The following is a 20294-nucleotide window of genomic DNA, read 5'->3' on the forward strand; positions in this document are numbered from 1 at the left end:
GATTATATATTAAAGCGGGTTACAGAAACAATTAACAAAGCTCATTACATTTGAGGTCATTTTGTATCTGATAAAACACAAAAGGATACAATATGTGGTAGACCACATGTGGTCTGTAATAATTAAATTAGAATAACAGACACTTATCTCTGAGCAATTTTAGACGCTCTATTCCCGTGTTATATACATTTAAGGATTATCCTTTCTATGATCACTTCAATCCAACTTGATTTGGCAAAGAGCCAATTGAGTTTATATCCGTAGTTCTTTATCTCACCACCCACTGCTTTTATTCTCACTATGTATATATCTAGCACCATTATTGTGGACTAATAACATTTTATTATTTTTGTTGTAATTGAGTATTTTGATCAGTCTCTTTGCACATATTGTGTACTACATAGCCCTAGTGACTCAGTTCACAACCTTGTACTAATGATCAGTTTGCTGATTATATGATAGATAATATTTAAGTCGAGTGCAATCATTGGAGGCCTTTCTCCTGGTTTTCTTTGACCAGGATTTGTCTAATGTATTGATATTTTCCTCCTATGCACCACTTTCGTTACTGCTATATACATGTATTAGGGTTGAGCGGTTAGTTCTCTTTTTGTTCTATTATTTTAAAAAGAATACCTAGAGGATTGTGGTGCAAACTTAGACTTACTCTGTTTTCAGATCACAAGGAGTATTGCGATAAATGGGAGGGCATAGTAAATAAATGTTCTCTGGACCTGATTATCTTAACTGTAGGATATAGTAGATATTGGAGGTAGGGGAAGAACACAGGAGACTTCTAGTGGAGTTCAAAAACGTCTGCTGTATTTAGTACATCAGAGCCGATATATACAGTATGGTGTTTCTAGGTTAATTTGAGAGTACCGTAACTCTATTGGTGCGTGATCTGACCATGAAATATCATGGATCCTCGCTGAGGAGATCATTGGAACCACATCTACTAGACACAAAGAAGTAATAATTTCTACTATAGCTTGTGTGAGGGTGTGAGAAAAATGTGTAACCCCTCTCACCCGGATGTAGCTCCATCCATATATCTACTAACTGGGTGTCCTTTAAACCCTTAACCAAAGTTGCTACCCCCCTCCTTCTTGCTTGATGTGACTGCTCTTATCTAAGCCCTGGTCCAGCACCTTATTAAAGTCCCCCTCCAGGATCACATATCCAATAGATATTTTGTTCAGGACACTAAAGAAAGTCGTAAACAACTCTGGGTCATTTTCACAGGGCGCGAAGACGTTTGCCAGTGTTAACTTTTGTCCCTGAATTGAACCCACTATAATTAAGAATCTCCCTTCCTTATCTCTCTTGATCAATTCCACTACACAGGAACATCTGCTATGAAATAGCATTGCTACTCCTCTCTTCTTGCAATTGGCTGATGAGGTAAAGTAATTCCTAACATTTTTGCTAAATATTTTGAGGTTTTTTTTTTTTTTAAACTAAAATGTGTTAAGTTATAAAAAAAAAAAAACTAAAATGTGTCTCCTGTAACATCACCACATCTGCACTCTTCCTCTTATAATCTGTAAAAGCAACTCCCCTCTTTTGAGGGCTATTAAAGCCTTTAACATTATGTGAGCTTACATTCAGTGTCATGTCAGTTTCTGTGCCCTAACACTAGCCTTTGTACTGCTGGAGGCGCCACAACCACTCTTCAAAGAGCCACATTATCAGGACAATCAGGGAAGAAAAAAATAAACAAATTGTGGAGGAAATGAAATTAGGATCAATTCTTTGAGAGTCTATAAGGACCCAGGCTCTTCTGCTCATGGGGTAAAAAATCATCGCCGGTCCAAAACAAAAATGGGACCGTAACCTGAGTGCCTCTCCCACTCAGGATCCATGGGGCTTGTAAGGCCATATGGGTTAATCCCACATCGCCTTTTGTCAGGAACATGCAGACTGCTGGGGCAACTCCTCTCCCGTCACCCCCACAGCATGCCATGTAAGCAAACATATTTGCAAAATCACATGAAAAGAGAAAGCAACACAACATCTTAGAACAAACATATTAACAGATTGAACTATACACTAACAAACCAAAGACCTTTCTCCAAACCTTCCGTACGGCAGGCTATTTCCGAACAAAGGGTCTTTCCCCATATAAAAAATGACCGAAATTACTGTCGCTAGGGACTAGTTTGCAATGAAATCCAGTGTGGAATGGAACGGGGTGAACTCACTGGTGCAATATTCCTAGATTTTGCAAAGGCTTTTGATACTGTTGATCGTACTATCCTGCTTAACAAACTGCCGAGCTCTGGAATAGGGAAGCATGCTTTAAACTGGTTTCAGTCCTACCTATCAGGTAGATCCCAACATGTGTCCATCTCAGGCTCTAACTCCAACCCCCTGGATATCACCTGTGGCGTCCCGCAAGGCTCTGTTCTGGGGCCCCTACTCTTCTCAGTGTTCATCAATGATCTTCCCACAGCTTGTAAGGAAGCTTCAATACACATGTATGCAGATGACACAATCCTATATGCACAAAGCCATAGCCTCTCCGACCTTCAACACATATTTCAGTCTGACTTTTTGAGACTCGAAATCTGGATTTCCCAAAACAAATAATAGTGTTACATCCTTTCAACTACCTCTGCTAGTGTGACCCTGTACTGGACTTGATAGTCTGATCCTCGGCCCTGAAATCTCATGGCAGGTGAAGCTGTACTGAGCCTTTCCTGTGGTCTCTTTATTTTTACTTGCCTGCCGGACTCCACATATATTTCGAACATCAGCTTCCTTCAAAACCTGAACCTCGTCCCCTAAGAACTAGAAAATAATAACAAGAGACGTGTACCTCCATGAAATCCCAATTCGCTATACCTCTGGGTTATGAAGCCCCATCTCATCAGCATTTCTCTGTCCCCTGAGTTCCAGGTCCAATCTTGGGACACCTCCCCCTGGCCACCATTGAACCTCATCCACCTCCTATCAATGGCACTTCGCCTTATAACCCCAGCCTAATTTAGCTTAGATGTGCTCTCTCCCCCTTCTTTTCTGTAAATGTCACAACTCCATTTTGATCCAGTCCCAGTCACCACCGGGATCACTCCAATGTGCGCAGGAAGGGGGAAATCCGAACCGACCTTCTGGATAGGTGAATATTACAGTAGAAAAGCCAGGGGTCATAGTACTGTGGTTTTAATAAGTGGGGTTGAAAAGTCCGAAAAGCAATATTGTCTCTTTAGCTTCTTAATTGGTTTCAGATCGCTGCCATTTCCTCCCTGCTTCGTGGAAAGCCCCTTACTTTCCTCCAGGACGTCTCGAGAGAGGATTCCTATTCTGTTTGGTAGGTGAATTTATCTTTCAGCCCTAATTTTTCTAGGAAATTGGCTCCTTCTTTCAGACTCTTCAAGTTGAAGGCATTCCCATTTTTTTAGTACCAATAGACCAAAGGGACAGGTCCACCTAGAGCGCACATCATTCTCTCTAAGGATTTTTGTTATGGGCTGTAAGGTTCGTCTTCTACTCAGGGTAGCAGGAGAGATGTCCTGAAATATCTGTAGTGGAAGTCCCTCAAATTCCAAAGAAGGGGAGTTTTGTGTTATCTGGCAGAGGGAATCCTTTATTCTGTAATAATGAAACATCATTATTATAAAACCTTGGAGGGTATTTTGGTTGAGGCCTAGCCCGCAGTGCCCTGTGGCATCAATCCAGATGCCTCTTGGCCTCAGTCTTATCAGGCAATAGAGATGTCAACCATCTTGATATGTACTCTTCAATATTCGTTATATTCTCTGGCATCCACGGATTCTGATATTGTTTCTCCTGTTTCTATTATCATTAATGATCTTCCCACAGCTTGTAAGGAAGCCTCAATACACATGTATGCAGATGACACAATCCTATATGCACACAGCCATAGCCTCTCTGACCTTCAAAACATATTTCAGTCAGACTTTTTTACACTCGAAAACTGGATTTCCCAAAACAAACACTGACAAGACTGTAACAATGGTATTTGGGACCAAAACTAAATTTTTAAAGCTTCCAGCGACTGAGCTCCAGATTAGAACCAACGCTAACACCACCCTAACCCGTCACTAGTTTTAAATACCTGGGCATATGGTTTGACTCCCACTTAACTTTCGGGATGCACATTGATACCCTGAAAACCAAGACCTATGCCAAACTAGGGGTACTTTACAGGAACAAATCCTCCCTAAGTCTCCTGGTCAGAAAGCGTATCGCACAGCAGATGCTAATGCCAATTATTGACTATGGAGACATAGTACAGCTAAACCCCGTTATAACGCGGGTCTCGGGGTCCACCCCGAGACCACCGCGTTACTAACGGGGTCGCGAGAAAAAAAAATGGCCGCCGCGCTTTAGCGCATATTCATCCCGCGGGACAGGAGATGGGAGCGGGCATGTCCCTCCGCTCCCCGCTTCCCCCTGTCACCGCGGGACAGGCCGCGGGGCAGGAGATGGGAGCGGGGATGTCTCTCCTGTCCCCGCTTCCCCCTGTCACCTCGGGACAGGCCGCGGGGCAGGAGATGGGAGCGGGGATGTCTCTCCTGTCCCCGCTTCCCCCTGTCACCTCGGGACAGGCCGCGGGGCAGGAGATGGGAGCGGGGATGTCCCTCCTGTCCCCGCTTCCCCCTGTCACCTCGGGACAGGCCGCGGGGCAGGAGATGGGAGCGGGGATGTCTCTCCTGTCCCCGCTTCCCCCTGTCACCTCGGGACAGGCCGCGGGGCAGGAGATGGGAGCGGGGATGTCTCTCCTGTCCCCGCTTCCCCCTGTCACCTCGGGACAGGCCGCGGGGCAGGAGATGGGAGCGGGGATGTCTCTCCTGTCCCCGCTTCCCCCTGTCACCTCGGGACAGGCCGCGGGGCAGGAGATGGGAGTGGGGATGTCCCCTCAGGTCGCCGCTTACCTCAGAACCATGCTGCCTGCATGGAGGTTGTAGCGGGGGGTTTCTTCTCCCCACCGCTGTCCCCGGTGCTCCCGCTGCCTGCGCGGGAGGAGGGGGGGGGAGCGGGTGGTGGTGCTGGTCGCGGCCCGTCTGTGTAGAGTGAGAGAGTGTGTGTGTATGTATATATGGGAGAGAAAGTGTGTGTGTGTATATGGGTGTGTGAGTGTGGGTAAGTGTCTGAGTGTGTGTGTAAGTGTGTGTAAGTGTGTGTGAGTGTGTGTGAGTGTCTGTGAGTGTGTAAGTGTGTGTGAGTGTGTGTGAGTGTGTGTGAGTGTGTGTGAGTGTCTGTGAGTGTCTGTGAGTGTCTGTGAGTGTCTAAGTGTGTGTGAGTGTGTGTGAGTGTCTGTGAGTGTCTGTGAGTGTGTAAGTGTGTGTGAGTGTGTGTGAGTGTGTGTCTGTGAGTGTCTAAGTGTGTGTAAGTGTGTGTAAGTGTGTGTGAGTGTGTGTGAGTGTCTAAGTGTGTGTAAGTGTGTGTGTGTGTGTGTGTGTGTGTGAGTGTGTGTGAGTGTCTGTAAGTGTGCGTAAGTGTGCGTGAGTGTGCGTAAGTGTGTGTGAGTGTGCGTGAGTGTGGTCAGTGTGTGTGCAGTGTGTCAGTGTGAGCAATGAGCAGTGTGTGTGCAGTGTGCAGTGTGTGTGCAGTGTGGCAGTGAGCAATGAGCAGTGTGTGTGCAGTGAGTGTGTGCAGTGTGTCAGTGTGAGCAATGAGCAGTGTGTGTGCAGTGTGCAGTGTGTGTGCAGTGTGGCAGTGTGAGCAATGAGCAGTGTGTGTGCAGTGAGTGTGTGCAGTGTGCAAAAAAAAAAATGTAAAAAAAATTTTTTAAAAAATTTTTTTTTTTTTTTTTTTTTTTTTAAAAAAAACGGGAGCCACGGGAAAACCGCGTTATAACCGAATCGCGGTATAACGAGGCGCGTTATAACGGGGTTTAGCTGTATATGGCTTGGCACCTCAAACCCAGCTTAGCAAACTTGACACCCTCTACAATTCAATTTGTCATTTTGTTCTCCAATGCAACTACAACACACATCACTGCAAAATGCTCAAAGAACTAGATTGGTCATCACTAGAGTCTAGGCGCAAAGTTCACCTTTCCTGTCTTGCCTTTAAATTCTTTATGGGCAAGCTACCCAGCTATCTGAACAAGCTCCTCACCCCAACCACATGCAGCACTTATCATCTGAGATCAGACTCCAAAAGACTGTTCATGGTCCCAAGGCCCAACAAAGTATCCGGCCATTCCTCCTTCTCTTAATCTCTTCCTTGAACAGCGATTTCAGGTCCCTGAAGATAATTTTTAGATCGGTTTTAGGTCACTTCTCGTGACTAAGTCTCTCTCTTTGCTGTTGCTCTGTTCTCTCCTGATGTCCCTCTCTGAGTCAGAGCCATATTGCGAGGTAGAGGCCACAGGCCTGTTTTCCTGCTCCATTTCAGCAGATTGGAAATAGCCCTTTAAGTTTGAGGATGGTCTGTTTCCGTGTCCTTTTGGACATACTTAGTTGTCCTGGATTTAGATGTTGTTTTTTTTATTTTTAATCGCTCTATTTTCGCTGTGATTTTTTTTTATAGTGGCACTGTGGGGCAACGGAGCTATCTGTCTAGTCCTCCATCACTGCAGCCACCGCGCATGCGTCCTCCGGTTTAAACTTTTTAATGAAATAATGTCAAAGTCATCATTCATGCTTCATTCTCCGCAGGTGGGGGTTTTCCCAAGTGAGAAGCATTGCCTGGTGGGTGAAGCAATCCTAACTGCACAAGCAGCTCTCCAGTAGAGTGCCCAGGTAAGATCAGGTTGAGCCTGTAGTGTTGATTTTTAATGTTTGTGGGATATTTTTTTTCAAATGTCAGTACTTGTATTGCGGGTAACTACTGTGTCCTTTCCCTATAAGTGAACCTTTGTCCAATATGTGATAATTGCCTGGTGGAGGCAAGCGCAACCACCTCAGCAATTCCACCCGACAGGGTCAGACTGCGTCTTTATTTATTTTTGTTCATATTTGTACTTGTATTTGTAGGGCTACAGTTCATAACATCTCGCTCAGTCAGTTAGCCAGTCAGTGGGGTTTACCGAGCCTCCCCTAACCTACATGCAACCACCCCACTCCTCCTCAGTGGCCTGTGACAGACGTTTTGTCACTATACAGGCTCAGTCCAGAACAGGGGCCGGCCCATGACACTTAAGTCTCTCTCCCCCCCCCTCCCCCATTCCCCTGGCACAGGTCTCACTCCCCAGTGGGAGCCCCGACAGGACACCCCGAGCCCGTCACAGACTCAAACCCCCAGGGGCGAGCGGACCTCAGCAACCTCCAGCAAAGAAAATGGCCACCACTCCACAGGCCACCCTACTGTTTGGGCTCCAATGTCAGGGGATGCAGGGGCCACGCTTTGTTACACCAGGTCGGCTTCTAAGGGGCAGGGGGTGATGAAACCATCCCCCGCGATCCGATGGCTCTTCAGCAGCAAAGTGCCTAATCAAGATCTTAATGTGCTTTTTTAAAATCTGTTCAGAGCTTTTTCATTATATAATGTATGGCATGTATGTGTGCATGGTCTGTGTATGATGCATGTATCTGGTGCAAGTGAATCTGTCTGTGAATAGTGTGTAGGTCACCTGATTCTTTGGCTGGTTAGTTGGACTTGCCCCCTGGACCAAAATTTTCAGCCAGCCCCTGACTGTTTTTCAATGTGAGTTTTTGAGAAAAATAAAATTATTTTGATATATTATGTGCTCATTTTGTACTCACGTGCATCTCCTTTGGCTTACTATGCTTACATATTTTAACTGTATATTATTTAAACATCTGCAGTATATCACAGTGTTTTCCTCCCTGAGCTCGATAGAACCCTCGGGGTTCTGAAGAAAGTTGAAAGGCATTTTACAGAGAACATATAGGTAGCAATGGTAGTTGCTTTACTTTGAGAAAAGCCATCATTTCTAACACTATAAGGCATATTCTAGTAACTGCAAGTTTGTCCTTGTAACTCACACGCTTTGACGAGACAGAGTGACAGAGTGACAGAGAGACAGAGACAGAGAGACAGAGAGACAGAACTGAGTAAGGATTCAGTAGAGTCTCAAGTAGTAAATATATCCCCTCAAACCTCCATTGTGATGAAGGGGGTACTGGTGTCAAGCCCAACAGGATCAGAACCCACAACCTCTGCTATTCTGGGCTACAGCTCTTGCACTGAACTAAAATGGTTTGGATGGAAGGGGAAGGAATAATACTATTGCTCTGTACAATTGTATCTACTTACCATTATTTAATATTTTCTCAATAGACAAAGTTGTAAGATGGCTCAATATTATTTTTAGACTGCTGCAAGATTTTGTTGTCCTTTAAGACCCCCAGAGACAAAGACACTATGTTACAATTACAGCATGGGGTGTGTTAAACATTTCTTGCTAATGCAGTATGAGATTAAACAAAAACAGAATAACAGGAATGGGCAAGGGGTAAAAAGATGAAAAAACTGCATGAAATAGCCAAAGAAAGCTGTTATGAGGAAGCTCGTCCCACAATATGGACATTCAAAGACTTTCACTTGTTGATGCACTGCTATTGAAACTTTAATACCCACCTATGTTGTTCTTCATTGCTGCCTATACATTAAAAATATATGAAGAAAATTGCAGAATTGACAGAAAATTAAAATGGTAGCGACGTGAACAATATGGTGTAAATGTTGCTGAATAGTTGTTTTAATAGGTATAAATAGTGTACTACGATAGTTAATACTTTGTCTAGATCAGGGAGGAGAGCTTTGAGTGCCTTGTCTTTTTCACACAAGGACAAGATTATACTATCGCCTCTATTATGTACTTGGCTTATTAAAAGTTAATTTTCTTCAAGACTCAATCTTCGTGTCAGAATCACTTTTTTTTCAATCACTGGGAACAAATCTATATCTGACATTGCTTGCAACATATTGATTATGTTATATTCCCTCCGTAAATGTATAGTAATGTTTATACGACAAATACATAGAAAATAGCCATTTGAACTCAAGGTCTTTACCAAAAAGGCTATCTATATAGCAAAAACCGACATTTTGGTCCTAAAGTTTGGCCAAATATAGACAGATGTAGCCAGACTTATTGATTGCGTTACAGGGAGAACCCGCACATCCTTGACCGCGGCATCCCCTGGCAGTGGAAATCTCTCAACAAGGGGTCCCATTCGGAAGGCATCGCAGGCAACTAGGGATAGTACATCTGGCTACATCTGTATAATATTCACTATATAATACAACTGTGCAGTGTTTTATAAATATTTTAAAGCATTTCATGTACCTGCCTGGTGATCATTTCATTCCTTTACTTTTCTTCAGAGAGATGTTTTCAGTTACTTACATGCTAGTTCTGTTTAATTGTTACTCACCACCTGGCAGATGTTTTATACTAAAGGCTTCTTACAAAACATTACAACAATTAAGGGAAGTCTGTACAAACTAAAATATTTCTCCTGTAGCAGGAAACTGGATTTTTTTTTTGATTTTTTTATTTAATAGGGGAGTCTTTTAGTTAGACATTAGACCATTTGGCAATTTTAATTTGCTGCAATTTACATTCCATAATAGCTTGAACAAGAATACAAAAACAAGATTACTGTGGAATACTTATTACTTTTTAATTTCAACTTGGGTAAGACATACAGCAGGCTAGCTAAAGTGATTTGATCCAATGCAAAATATAAAAAGAATACAGTGTTGTCTACTGTACATGATTCTGCAGATTATAATACATTTGATCTATTTATTTGTAAATTCTCACATTCTAAATCACCAACATATGCAGAAACTCCTTTACCACCCGCACTAAATTGAATCCAATTATTACATACCTTCCAGTAGCAGTACATCTGCAGAAAAGGCTATAACCAGGCATATAATCCAAAAGGGAGACATTGTTGTCCAGTGATACGTTGAAACGTGTATTTTGCTGTTATTGGTATGCATACAAAGCCACATTAGCTTTCTGCTCAACAAGAACTAGCCACTTCTGAATGTCAACAGTGCACAGAACGCTTTCCCATTCCAAATGAGCTCTATTACACGTACTGTAGCAGCCCGTTAGCTCTGTTGGGGAAAGGCAACACAGGGCCACTCCTTCATCTCTGACTTCAGTTTGAAAACACTGCTACTAATAAGTCCTCATCAGCCACCACTAAAGTGTCCTGTTTCCTACTTCCTACAGGGAAGAAGTTAGGATGCATGTGTAGTCCCTCACATTTTCAGTTAGTATGAAAACAATCCCAAGTTACTTGTTAACAAAGATATCCTATGGTCTTGGTAGTTTTTACTATCTTAGCTTTTGTTTATCCTTATCTTTTGAAGAGACATTGTTTCCTGGCATTTAAGGGGCAGTTCCTTCTAAGACAATAATGTCAGTGGAATGTCTATATGTTAAGTGTAGGTGGCTGATGCCCTTTATTTTAAATGAGACAAGAAGTAGTATTTAAAAAAAAAAAAAAAAAAACTTTTGAAACGGTTTTATATTAGAATATTTTGAGCCTCAAAGTTTCAATGCTGAACAAACCTTCAACAAATGTGCATCCTATGTATGAAGACTTCATACAGATGACTCATAACTTAACACATCCCATTTATGTTGTATACCTGATTGATACAATTTGAATGAAAACAGAATTATGTGTATTTGTACTGTATGCATAACTAATACTAGTAAATATGTAATTTTGTAAACAATAATATATTTGTTCATCTATATAATGAAACATCTGTTCTGCATTAAATACATTTTTGTGTTGATACATAGAAGCTTAATTTTGCGCTAACACTATTAAAAGTCTTTATAGGGTTTACGCTAAGTTGAACTTGGCGGACAATTGTTACGCAATTTAAGCTGATTGCAATATCAGTGGACATAGAATTACCCCCTTAATGGATAAATATTAACGTTTCATACCTTTATAAAAATCAGCCAAGTATGAGTAGTTTTAATCACTTTTTTGAGCGTTCAATATTTCCATATTAATCAAATATTTTAAATGTTATTATGATATTTACATAATCTATGTCTTTTTGTGTCTACAGGCAAATTGTTAATTGTCACTTATTTTCTTTCTTTTGCTTAAAATAATCGTTATCCCATTATTGGTCAAGCAGATAAAAGTGTGGCTTAATAGCTTGAATAAAAATGTATTTCACAGTACCCTGTAAAAATAAAAAATGTATCTATTTTTCACAGAAAGCAAATGTAAAAAAAGTCTACTTGGTTATTTTAAGTTTTTCTTGGAATTGTATTTATGTTGACTGCTAAATCGTACTTCCCTTTAAAACACCTATAATCCATGTGTAGCAATGGCTGGGTGTGGCTACTATTCTGTTCTGGCATATCAGTCCTGGTAACAGTAGGCAGTGTTGGGACCAATCATTGGTTTCCCCACTCAAGGTAGTACCTTTGAGTGACTGGGGAAGAGGTAGGATCAGATCTGTGTTCTACCTAATCCTGGGTTCAGACCTGGTACCGTCCCCCTGCTGTACGCAAGGAGGTTGCATTTTAAATTATAGTTATTTAGTCTCTACCATTGAGAGATAAGGTATCACACCCAGGCAGCTGTGCACTGGCAGGCCCAGGTTTCCTTCCCTTCGGGGAAGTGAGTGATTACCTATACCCCTGGTCCTGCCAGAGGATCCGGGAAGAGCTAGGACTGCTGCGGGGGCCCTTGACCCATAGTGATGGTCCAGGGACCATCTGTAGTTTGAGACCAGAGCTATGACTGCATTGGGCAGAGCTGCCTATCGACTGTTCTGTACAGAGAGAATAAACCGGTTCCTGTTTCATATACCTTCTGCCTGGTGTGTAATCTTTCCTGGGGGAGAGGAGTCTGTTCTAATGTGGGAGATTACCTTCATACATCTGGAGCCTACGGCAGATGGAGGCGCTGAGTACCATGGAGTAAATGTCGGGTATGTACCCCAGAAGCCTGTTCTGCAGTCCCCCCTACCATCGGCAGAAACCTCAGCCTCTTGTGAGCCTACAGGTAGCATGCACCATTCACCTGGTAACAGGGAAATCTCCCATAGAGTGGGGGAACAACCATTATACATGCTTTAATTCAAAAGTAATTCCAATGTGAGGCACGTGCCACTCTTTAGGAGGCCATGTGCACCAATACAGAATTATTGCTGAGCCAGCTCATTATAGGCTTGTAACAGTAGATGATTTTTCTCTTTCATCTTGTGGAAGCCATCTGAATCTCAATGTGGTCCCCAAGGTTTCACACAGGTGACCCTGTCTACTTAGAGTTGCTGTCATATGAATGACTCTTACAGCCCACCCCCACCCCCCCAATACATATAAAAAAAAAACACACTGACCCCCAAAAACATAAAAAAATATACCCCAATACATATTAAAAAATACATCCCCCACTCCAAACGCATATTTAAAAATACACCCACCCCGATGCATATTTAAAAGACCCCACCCCAATACATATTTAAAAGACCCCCCAATCCATATAAAAAAGACCCCACCACCCAATACTTATTACAAAATACACACTCCACCCCCAATACATATTAAAAAATACACCCACCTCCCAATGCATATTAAAAAGCCCCCCACCCCCCAATGAATATTAAAAAGCCCCCCACACCCAATACATATTAAAAAGACCCCAACCTCCCCAATACATAGGTACATAGTGACATAGTAGAGGAGGTTGAAAAAAGACATGTGCCCATCAAGTTCAACCTATGCTAAATTTAGACGACAGATACTTTATCCAATATCTTTACTTACTTATTGATCCAGAGGAAGGCAAACAAAAAACCCCAGAGCCATATCATCCAATGATATCTCATAAGGGGAAAAATAAATTCCTTCCTGACTACAAGAATTTTCAATCGGATTACTCCCTGGATCAACATCCTTCCCATGTTTACTTATTTGGTATATCCCTGTATACCTTTCCTTTCTGAAAAGATGTCCAACCTTTTTTTGGCACAATCTATTGTATCTGCCATCACAGTCTCCATGGGTAATGAATTCCACATTTTAACTGCCCTTACTGTAAAGAACCCTTTCCTTTGTTGCTGGTGAAATCTCATTTCCTCCAACTTTAAGGGATGACCCGAGTCCTTTGAACTGTCCTTGGGATAGTTATTTTGAAAGCTCCTTTTACTGTCCCCGAATATATTTGTATATGGTTATCTTATTTCCTCTTAGAAAAGAGGCATCTAATGTAAATAAATATAATTTAGTTAGCCTCTCCTCATAAGTTAGATTGTCCATCCCGTTTATTATTTGCACTCTCTCTAGTTCCATAATGTATTTTCTAAGGAAGGAGTGGTGCACAAAATTGTACTCCATATTCAAGGTGTGGATTTCTCTCTCCAGGCGGTGTGCGCCGGAAACTGGGCCCGACTTCTGGGTGTGCCCAGCTTCCAGCGCACACCGATGGGAAAGAGTGGCTCAATGTGAGAAGAGGCAGGAAGCAGCTGGGGAGAGCCAGGGCTCAGTGGCAGCTTGATGCAGAAGTTTGGCCTGACCTCAGGCCGGACCCTACTGGCAGCGCTGGCCTGCCGGCCACCCCAAGGCCACCGGGCCCAGGACACTTGACCCTGTTGGTCTAACATAGTGGTTACTAACCTTTTTTAGCTAAAGAAGCTTATAAATATATAGTGAAATTCTGCGGAACACCAACCCTCTTTGATAGCAGGTCAGAGATCAGATGCATTGTAAATTATGCTATATTTGGTACCGCTTTCAAATAAACTGAAAATTGCAAGGAACCCTTTAGGGATGCCCAGGGAACCCAAAGGATGTTAGGAAAACACTGGTTTATCTACTACTATAGCTTTTAAATTGTAACCACAATATTGATATGTTATTACAAACCAAACTCACAATACATATTTTTAGTTTTAGCCACATATAAACATTTTTGATCAATCTCATAAGAGTTTAAGGGGTTACAAGGTATAAGAAAAGCGAATATATATATATATAATGTTTAGAGGATAGCAACTAAATTGACAACTAATACAGAAAATTAGGATTTTCTACATGCCACGATAGATATTTTTTAAAAGAGCTTTACTGAGGAGCAGCAAAAACATTGAAATATACTCCTTATAAAAAACATTGGGTGAATTTAGAATGGTGGTGTGTCAAAATGACCAATTTGACACACAAATGATTGAAAACTGTATTAATGGAGACATGATTGATAGTGGATGATGCCTTTGATATTACCTATTCAGGTCAATGGAATAGGGCATTAGATTATTGAGGGCCTATCCCAGGAATAGAGAAGAGGGGAGGGGGGAGTTGATATGTCCTGGATTTAAAGGGCAAAAGTATTCACAACAAGAAGTTGAGTTGTTCACAGCCCTACAATCTGTGGCCTTAGCCTGTTAAACAACTTCCAAATTTTCATAGAAAATACTGTAGATATATTAATTGATATTCAAAGTATTGTATATTAAATAGAAGGCATGTTTTTATCCATGAAGATTTGATTACATGTTCTGTAATCAAGGAAAAATTAATCAGGTTTGGGTTGAATGGCCCATACTGTATGTACCAAAGAAAGTAATGCAATTATAGGGCAAAAATATTGTTTCTAATGCCTCAACAAAAAAAATCCTATTTAATAGGATTGTTTATTTAATACATACAGTATGGTCCAGTTTGTTGCCCCAGAATTGCATCACTCATGGCTTGATACATATGGGTTTATGTGACTATCGTACGGTATCGTCAAATTGGCATTTCACACTTTATTGAATAATCCCCTTTCCCTCTCTCTCCTCTCTGCTCCTCCACTCAAATCAGTCTGATAATGTAATCAGAGCAGGGAAGGAGAGGAGTCTTTTAAAGCTGCAGTTCAGGCTTTTTTTTTTTTAATTATATATTTTTTTTACTTCAATAGTTTCATGTGAGCAATCTCTACTTACCTAAAGAACTGCACAGCTGCTGGTCAATTCGTTCTCCGTCTATTGATCGGCAAAGTTTGGCGACATCTTTAAATATGGGGAATGTATTTCCTCTGTTTCTGTCACTCAGTGGAAGCTCATGAATATTCATGAGCACTCCTGCACTGACATGTGCAAGAGGGAGGGCAAGGCTCACAAAGGGGTGTGCCAGGGCTTGTGACAGGACATGAAGGGGCAGTGCCTTAGTAAATGGTTGTTAAAATAGAATACAAGAAAATTGGTCTTTCAACGTTGTTTTTTTAAAAACAGAAAATGCTAAAAGTATTTTTTCTTACTACAGAACTGATTTATTAAAAAAACACACATGCAGGATATTGCCTGAACTGCAGCTTTAAAGAGGTGAGTTTGCTACTTTCTGCAGCACCCTTGACCCTTTAGCTCTACTCAAGCTTCGGTCTGCACCCCCTGTGACCCTCCTGCTCTGCACCCCCTGCTCTACCACCTTAGATCCCTAATGCCCCTCTGGCTCTATCCCCTTAAACCCCTTCAGCCCATCCTGGCCAACCCCTTAAGCCCCATCTGCCCCTTCGTTCTGCCTCCCCTGCTATACCTCATTAAACCCATCCGGACTCTCATGCTCTACTCCTTTTATCACTACTGCACTTCCTGCTGTACCCCCAGACCAATTCTGCTCCTCCTGCTCTACCCACTAAAGTGCTTTCTGCCACTTTCTCTATCACTGGAAATGTTTTGTCCTGGGCCCATCATGCTTTACCACCTATACCACACCTGTAGTTTCTGCTGTACTCCTCAAACCACCTCTACCTTCCTGCTGTGCCCCATGAAACTCCTTCTGCCCTCCTGCTCTATCCCCTGCTCTATCCCCTTAGACCTTTTGTGCCCCTCATACTTTACCCCTTATGTCCCTTTTGCACTTGCTGCTCTACCCCTCAAACCACCTCTGCCCCTTCTGGTCTACCCGTCAGAGCACCTCTGCCCTCCTGCTCTACCCCTTATACCACTTCTGCCCTCCTTGCAGGCACCTCAGGTGCTGAAGGGGTTAAGACATTTTAATGGTGTCAAGAGCATAGCCGCCATTTTTTACATTGTTTTTTTTTTGATCAGTCACTATCATTTTGTGACACTTACACTGCTTTGTCAATTTTATCTTCCATATGCCTTACTTATTACATGTTATTACTAAATATTATTTGATAACCTACACTAACATTTTCTTACTGCAGCAATCGCCTTCAAAATTTTGAGACGTACAGTATATAGCATAATATTTCACAATTGGCCATCCCATGATATAGACCTTCATCTTTCTATCTGCCAGGTACACATTGGTTACAGAGAGATACGTAGAGCTTGCAAGATTGTGAATATTGGGTGGTTAAAATGTCCACTAGATTGGGGGGGCGTGTCGATGACATCACACAGGACGGTCGGCTGAAAGGAAGAGCTCCAGAGACCCTTCCGACTAAACTCTAATTTGCAGGAGTTTTAGGCCACTAAAAAACTTCCCAAAACCCACAAATAAATCCCCAAACCTGTCAAGATGACATCTAAGGGGAAAAACCCCTCAACCCAGGGAGTGGGTAACTTCTTTACGCCCGCAAAGCGGCCCGCTGAGGCGGGAAGTAAGAGGCAAGATGGTGCCCAGACCCCAGGCCAGAGAGGCAAACAAGGCCCCCATGACCCATCAAGCCCCGCTGAGACCACCCTACCCGTGGACGGAGGCATTACTAAGGAATACCTGGAGGGGTTACTCACCAAGCTCCAGCGTTCCCTGCAAACCAACATAAAAGAGGCTGTGGCAGAGATCAGGCAGGACATCCATGGTCTGCAGGAGCGTGCAACCACGATGGAGACCAGGCTAGATGAGGCCTTACACCACCAATCTGAAGCAGACGATGAAATAATTCGCCTGGGCCACGAGATAAACGCTTTAAAAGACAGCCAGGAAGACCAGGAGAATAGGGATCGCCGCCAGAACTTGCGCATCCGCGGCATCCCTGAGGCTGTATTGCCCTCGCACCTGCGGGACTACCTGTCTGGCTTCTTCCTCCTCCTCTGCCCCGAGCTTGAACCGCGGGACCTGGAGATGGACAGGGCGCATAGGGCCCTGAGCCCCCGCTCTGAGGACCCTAACCGTCGGCGGGACGCGATCGTGCGCCTACACAGCTATTCAGCTAAAGAAAGGCTGATTACAGCAAGCAGAGGGAAGAGCACGATCGCGTTCCAAGGCGAGCAGCTGCAGGTCTACAATGACCTGTCCAAGCGGACCGTGGACCGCCGCAAAGCCCTCCGCCCATTGACTCTACTCTTCCGTGAGAAGGGGATAACCTACAAATGGGGGTTCCCCTTCAAGCTGGTGGTCTCCCATAAGGGCAAATTCCTCACGCTGCGACACCCCGAGGATATGGAGCACCTTGCCAAAGTCCTGGGACTACCGCTAGAGCCCTTCCAGTCGGAACACCTGCCGGATGGCCAGCCACGAGAAAGAGATGACATCCCGTACGATCATCAGAGAGGATTGCGGGACAGAGACAGTCCCGGGAAAAATAAAGGACTACCAAGTACAACACACGGCCCACACCTGAGGAACCCTTAACTCGCACACTACAATAACATGCGAAACAACACCTAAAGAGAAAATATGTACCCCCCAAAATGGCGACGGGAGCACCCATACCTCCACACGTGGCCACTCCTCTGCCCGGAGGTCGCTGAAGACTGCGTCCGGACACAGGTCCAGTACCAAACCCCAGCCACCTCAAAGAAACCACAGCGATTCCGGTACCTCACAGAGGATCATGGCTCCCACCCAGACGAACAGCGCTTCAAACTCCAAGGATCCCTCAAGATGGCGACGGGTGAGTCCATTCCTCCCCACGTGGATCTTCTTCGCCCCGCGGCTGCCTGGATACCTCCGCAAGATGGCTTCGGGGGAGGACTCATACCAACGAGACACTCCCCGCCGCCCTAGACGAGCACTGGCTGAAGTCATCAGAAGGCGCAACAGGTTCCCGCCTGCGATGATGGAATCACCAGAGCAGGACTACGGCTGCCCGCGAGGATCATCAGGCTCCACCCAACGTCTACCCTCCGATCGTTCCTTCCCCGCTCACGCCTGGTCCCTGGTTCCCGATCCCGGTCCCCCCAGCACTCTCTCCCCCCGCGCCCGTGGGGAGTCCTGGCAGCATGCCTCCCCTTGCCCACGACACCCGGACCCCTGCCCTCCCCCCCCCACCCCTTACACACGCAAGTACCCGGTCAGCACAAACCTGGGCTGACACCAAGCAGACGATCACTGGAAGACCGAGTTTGTACAGCTGATGCACTTCAACGCACCCACCACTGAGAGACTTATCCTCACAGCACATTAATCTAGATGTGGCACCTACCTCCCCCCCTCCTCCTACCCTCCCCGTCCCCCTTGCCTCCCCCCTCCCCCCCTACTCCCCCTATCACTACCTTCCTCCCCCCCCCCTTTCCTCCTCACCTCCACTCCCCCCCCCTTTCCTCCTCACCTCCACTCCCCCCGTCCCCCTTACCTCCTCCCCCCCTCCCTCCCTTCCCCTCTCCCCCTCCTCCCTCGCCTCCCCCCTCCCCCCCCCCTTTTTTTTTTCCTCCCCTACCCCCTCCCTCACTACCTCCCTTTCCCCCCCCCCTCCCCCCCTTCCCTCCCTTCATGTACCTACCCCCCCCTCTACGAAAGCTGCCCCACCTACACAGACGTGGAGCATCCCCATGCTAAACCACCCTGGAACTCACCTGCTCTGCAGGAGCCAAAGAGATGCTAGTTTTTCCTTCGCAATATATAGGAATTTGTATATGTCCAATTAGACTAACAATGCACACACTATGTTTGCTTGATATGTGGTATATTGCATGAATTGTATCTGTTGCAGAATATGTATGTGAAATGCCTCTTCACCTCCCCCACCCCCTAACCCCCCCCCATCCCCAACCCCCCCCCAGTACACACCCCCCCTGCCTCCCCAGCCCCCCTCTCCTTCCCTCTCCCCAGCCCACTCCCCTACCCCTGCAATCAATCTCCCCCCCCACCCCCTCCTTCCCCACCCACGGATCACCTCCCTGTTGAGACACACTTGATTCTCGCCACTCCAAGGAAGCCCAAGAGCGAGCTGCTTCTGCTCAAAACTGTATATAACCAAACTGTCTAGATCTGTATACACACTGCCCACCTAATACGAGGCACAATGTTTGTCATGATCATCATGCAGGACATATGTCCGAGTTGTTCTCCCCCCCTCTCACCCCTGGTCTCCCCCCCAACCCCCTCTCCCCCCACATCCCACAACCCTTCCCCCCCCCCTCATCCACCAATCCCTCCCCCCCTCCCCCCCCTCTCCCTTCTTTTCACCCCAAGGAACACTCCTCGGAGGAGACACACCCGAACCTCACCACCCCAGGAGAGCCCAAGAGATCACAGGTTCATTCTAACCTTGTATACACCTAACCGAACTGTCAATGTACACATTATGTTCGCCTGATATGCAGCATAGAAGCCGTGTGCACATTAAGCGGGTTCTGTCCATGAACTGTCCCCTTCCCCGCCTACCCCCTCCGCCCCCCTCCTTGCCCCCCTAGAATACTCACCCCCCCTCCCTCCCCCCTCCACCCACCCCCTACCGACCACCCTCAGTACTGGGCCACCCAGCGCCTACCCCCTCCCCCCTCCCCCCAACCCCCCACAACGCCCACACAGGATAGTAGTCCACCTATCTGTGACACCCACGAGTTAGATGTTTCGACAGTAACTCCCAATAGCTAAGGGTCTCTCCCCAGCCCACCTTTACTGGAGACTGTCGTCGGACCCGCCCCACTAGGGTCTTAAACCACCCCAACCGGCCTGTAGGTCAGATCGGTTTCAAACTTTTCAGACCCCAATAGGGTCTACCTTCCTTCCTACCTACCCCCGCTGATCCTATCCCAGCGGATCCCCTCCCACCCTACCCTCCGCCCCATTTGGCTGCCCAGCTACCACTTTCACTCAGAGTTTACAAATAGCAAACGTCAATACCAATCAGAATGTCCCACCAAAAAGCTCTAAAGTTTATTTCCCTAAATGTCAAGGGTCTCCACAATACCAAAAAAAGACGCCTGGCCCTACAGGAGCTTAAGAGGTTGGGGGGCGATGTTGTTTTCCTCCAGGAGACACACTTCACGTCTCAGGAACCGCCCAAAACATTCCAGCATACGTATCCGTTGAGCTACTTCTCTTCATACAGCAGTAAACGCAGAGGGGTTGCCATTCTGATTCGTCAGGGCCCCCCATTTAATCTAACTAAAATCCAGGCAGATCAAGAGGGAAGATTTATTGTGGTCTACGGTTCACTCTCAGGCTCGGCAATCGCCCTTATTAACCTATATGCCCCAAACGAGAACCAGACAGATTTCTTAAAAACAGTTCTGGATTA

At 45.1% G+C, this 20294-nt stretch overlaps 1 protein-coding gene across 4 annotated transcripts in view; it reads right to left on the reverse strand.

Moving 5' to 3' along the window:
* ROBO4 (roundabout guidance receptor 4) overlaps positions 1 to 20294 on the reverse strand; it is a 255040-nt gene that overhangs the window by 210347 nt on the left and 24399 nt on the right. Inside the window, exon 1 of one of the 4 annotated variants that reach the window (XM_075604308.1) lies at positions 9780 to 10127. The exons of the other annotated variants lie outside the window; for them this stretch is intronic. Within the exon in view, the coding sequence (XP_075460423.1) occupies positions 9780 to 9906 (127 nt within the window). The 5' untranslated portion in view covers positions 9907 to 10127. Of the gene's footprint in view, positions 1 to 9779; positions 10128 to 20294 lie in introns of those variants that run through there. 4 annotated transcript variants of the gene reach the window in all.

This window comes from Ascaphus truei, chromosome 6, assembly GCF_040206685.1.
Source record: "Ascaphus truei isolate aAscTru1 chromosome 6, aAscTru1.hap1, whole genome shotgun sequence".
In the NCBI taxonomy this organism is placed as follows: Eukaryota; Metazoa; Chordata; class Amphibia; order Anura; family Ascaphidae; genus Ascaphus; species Ascaphus truei.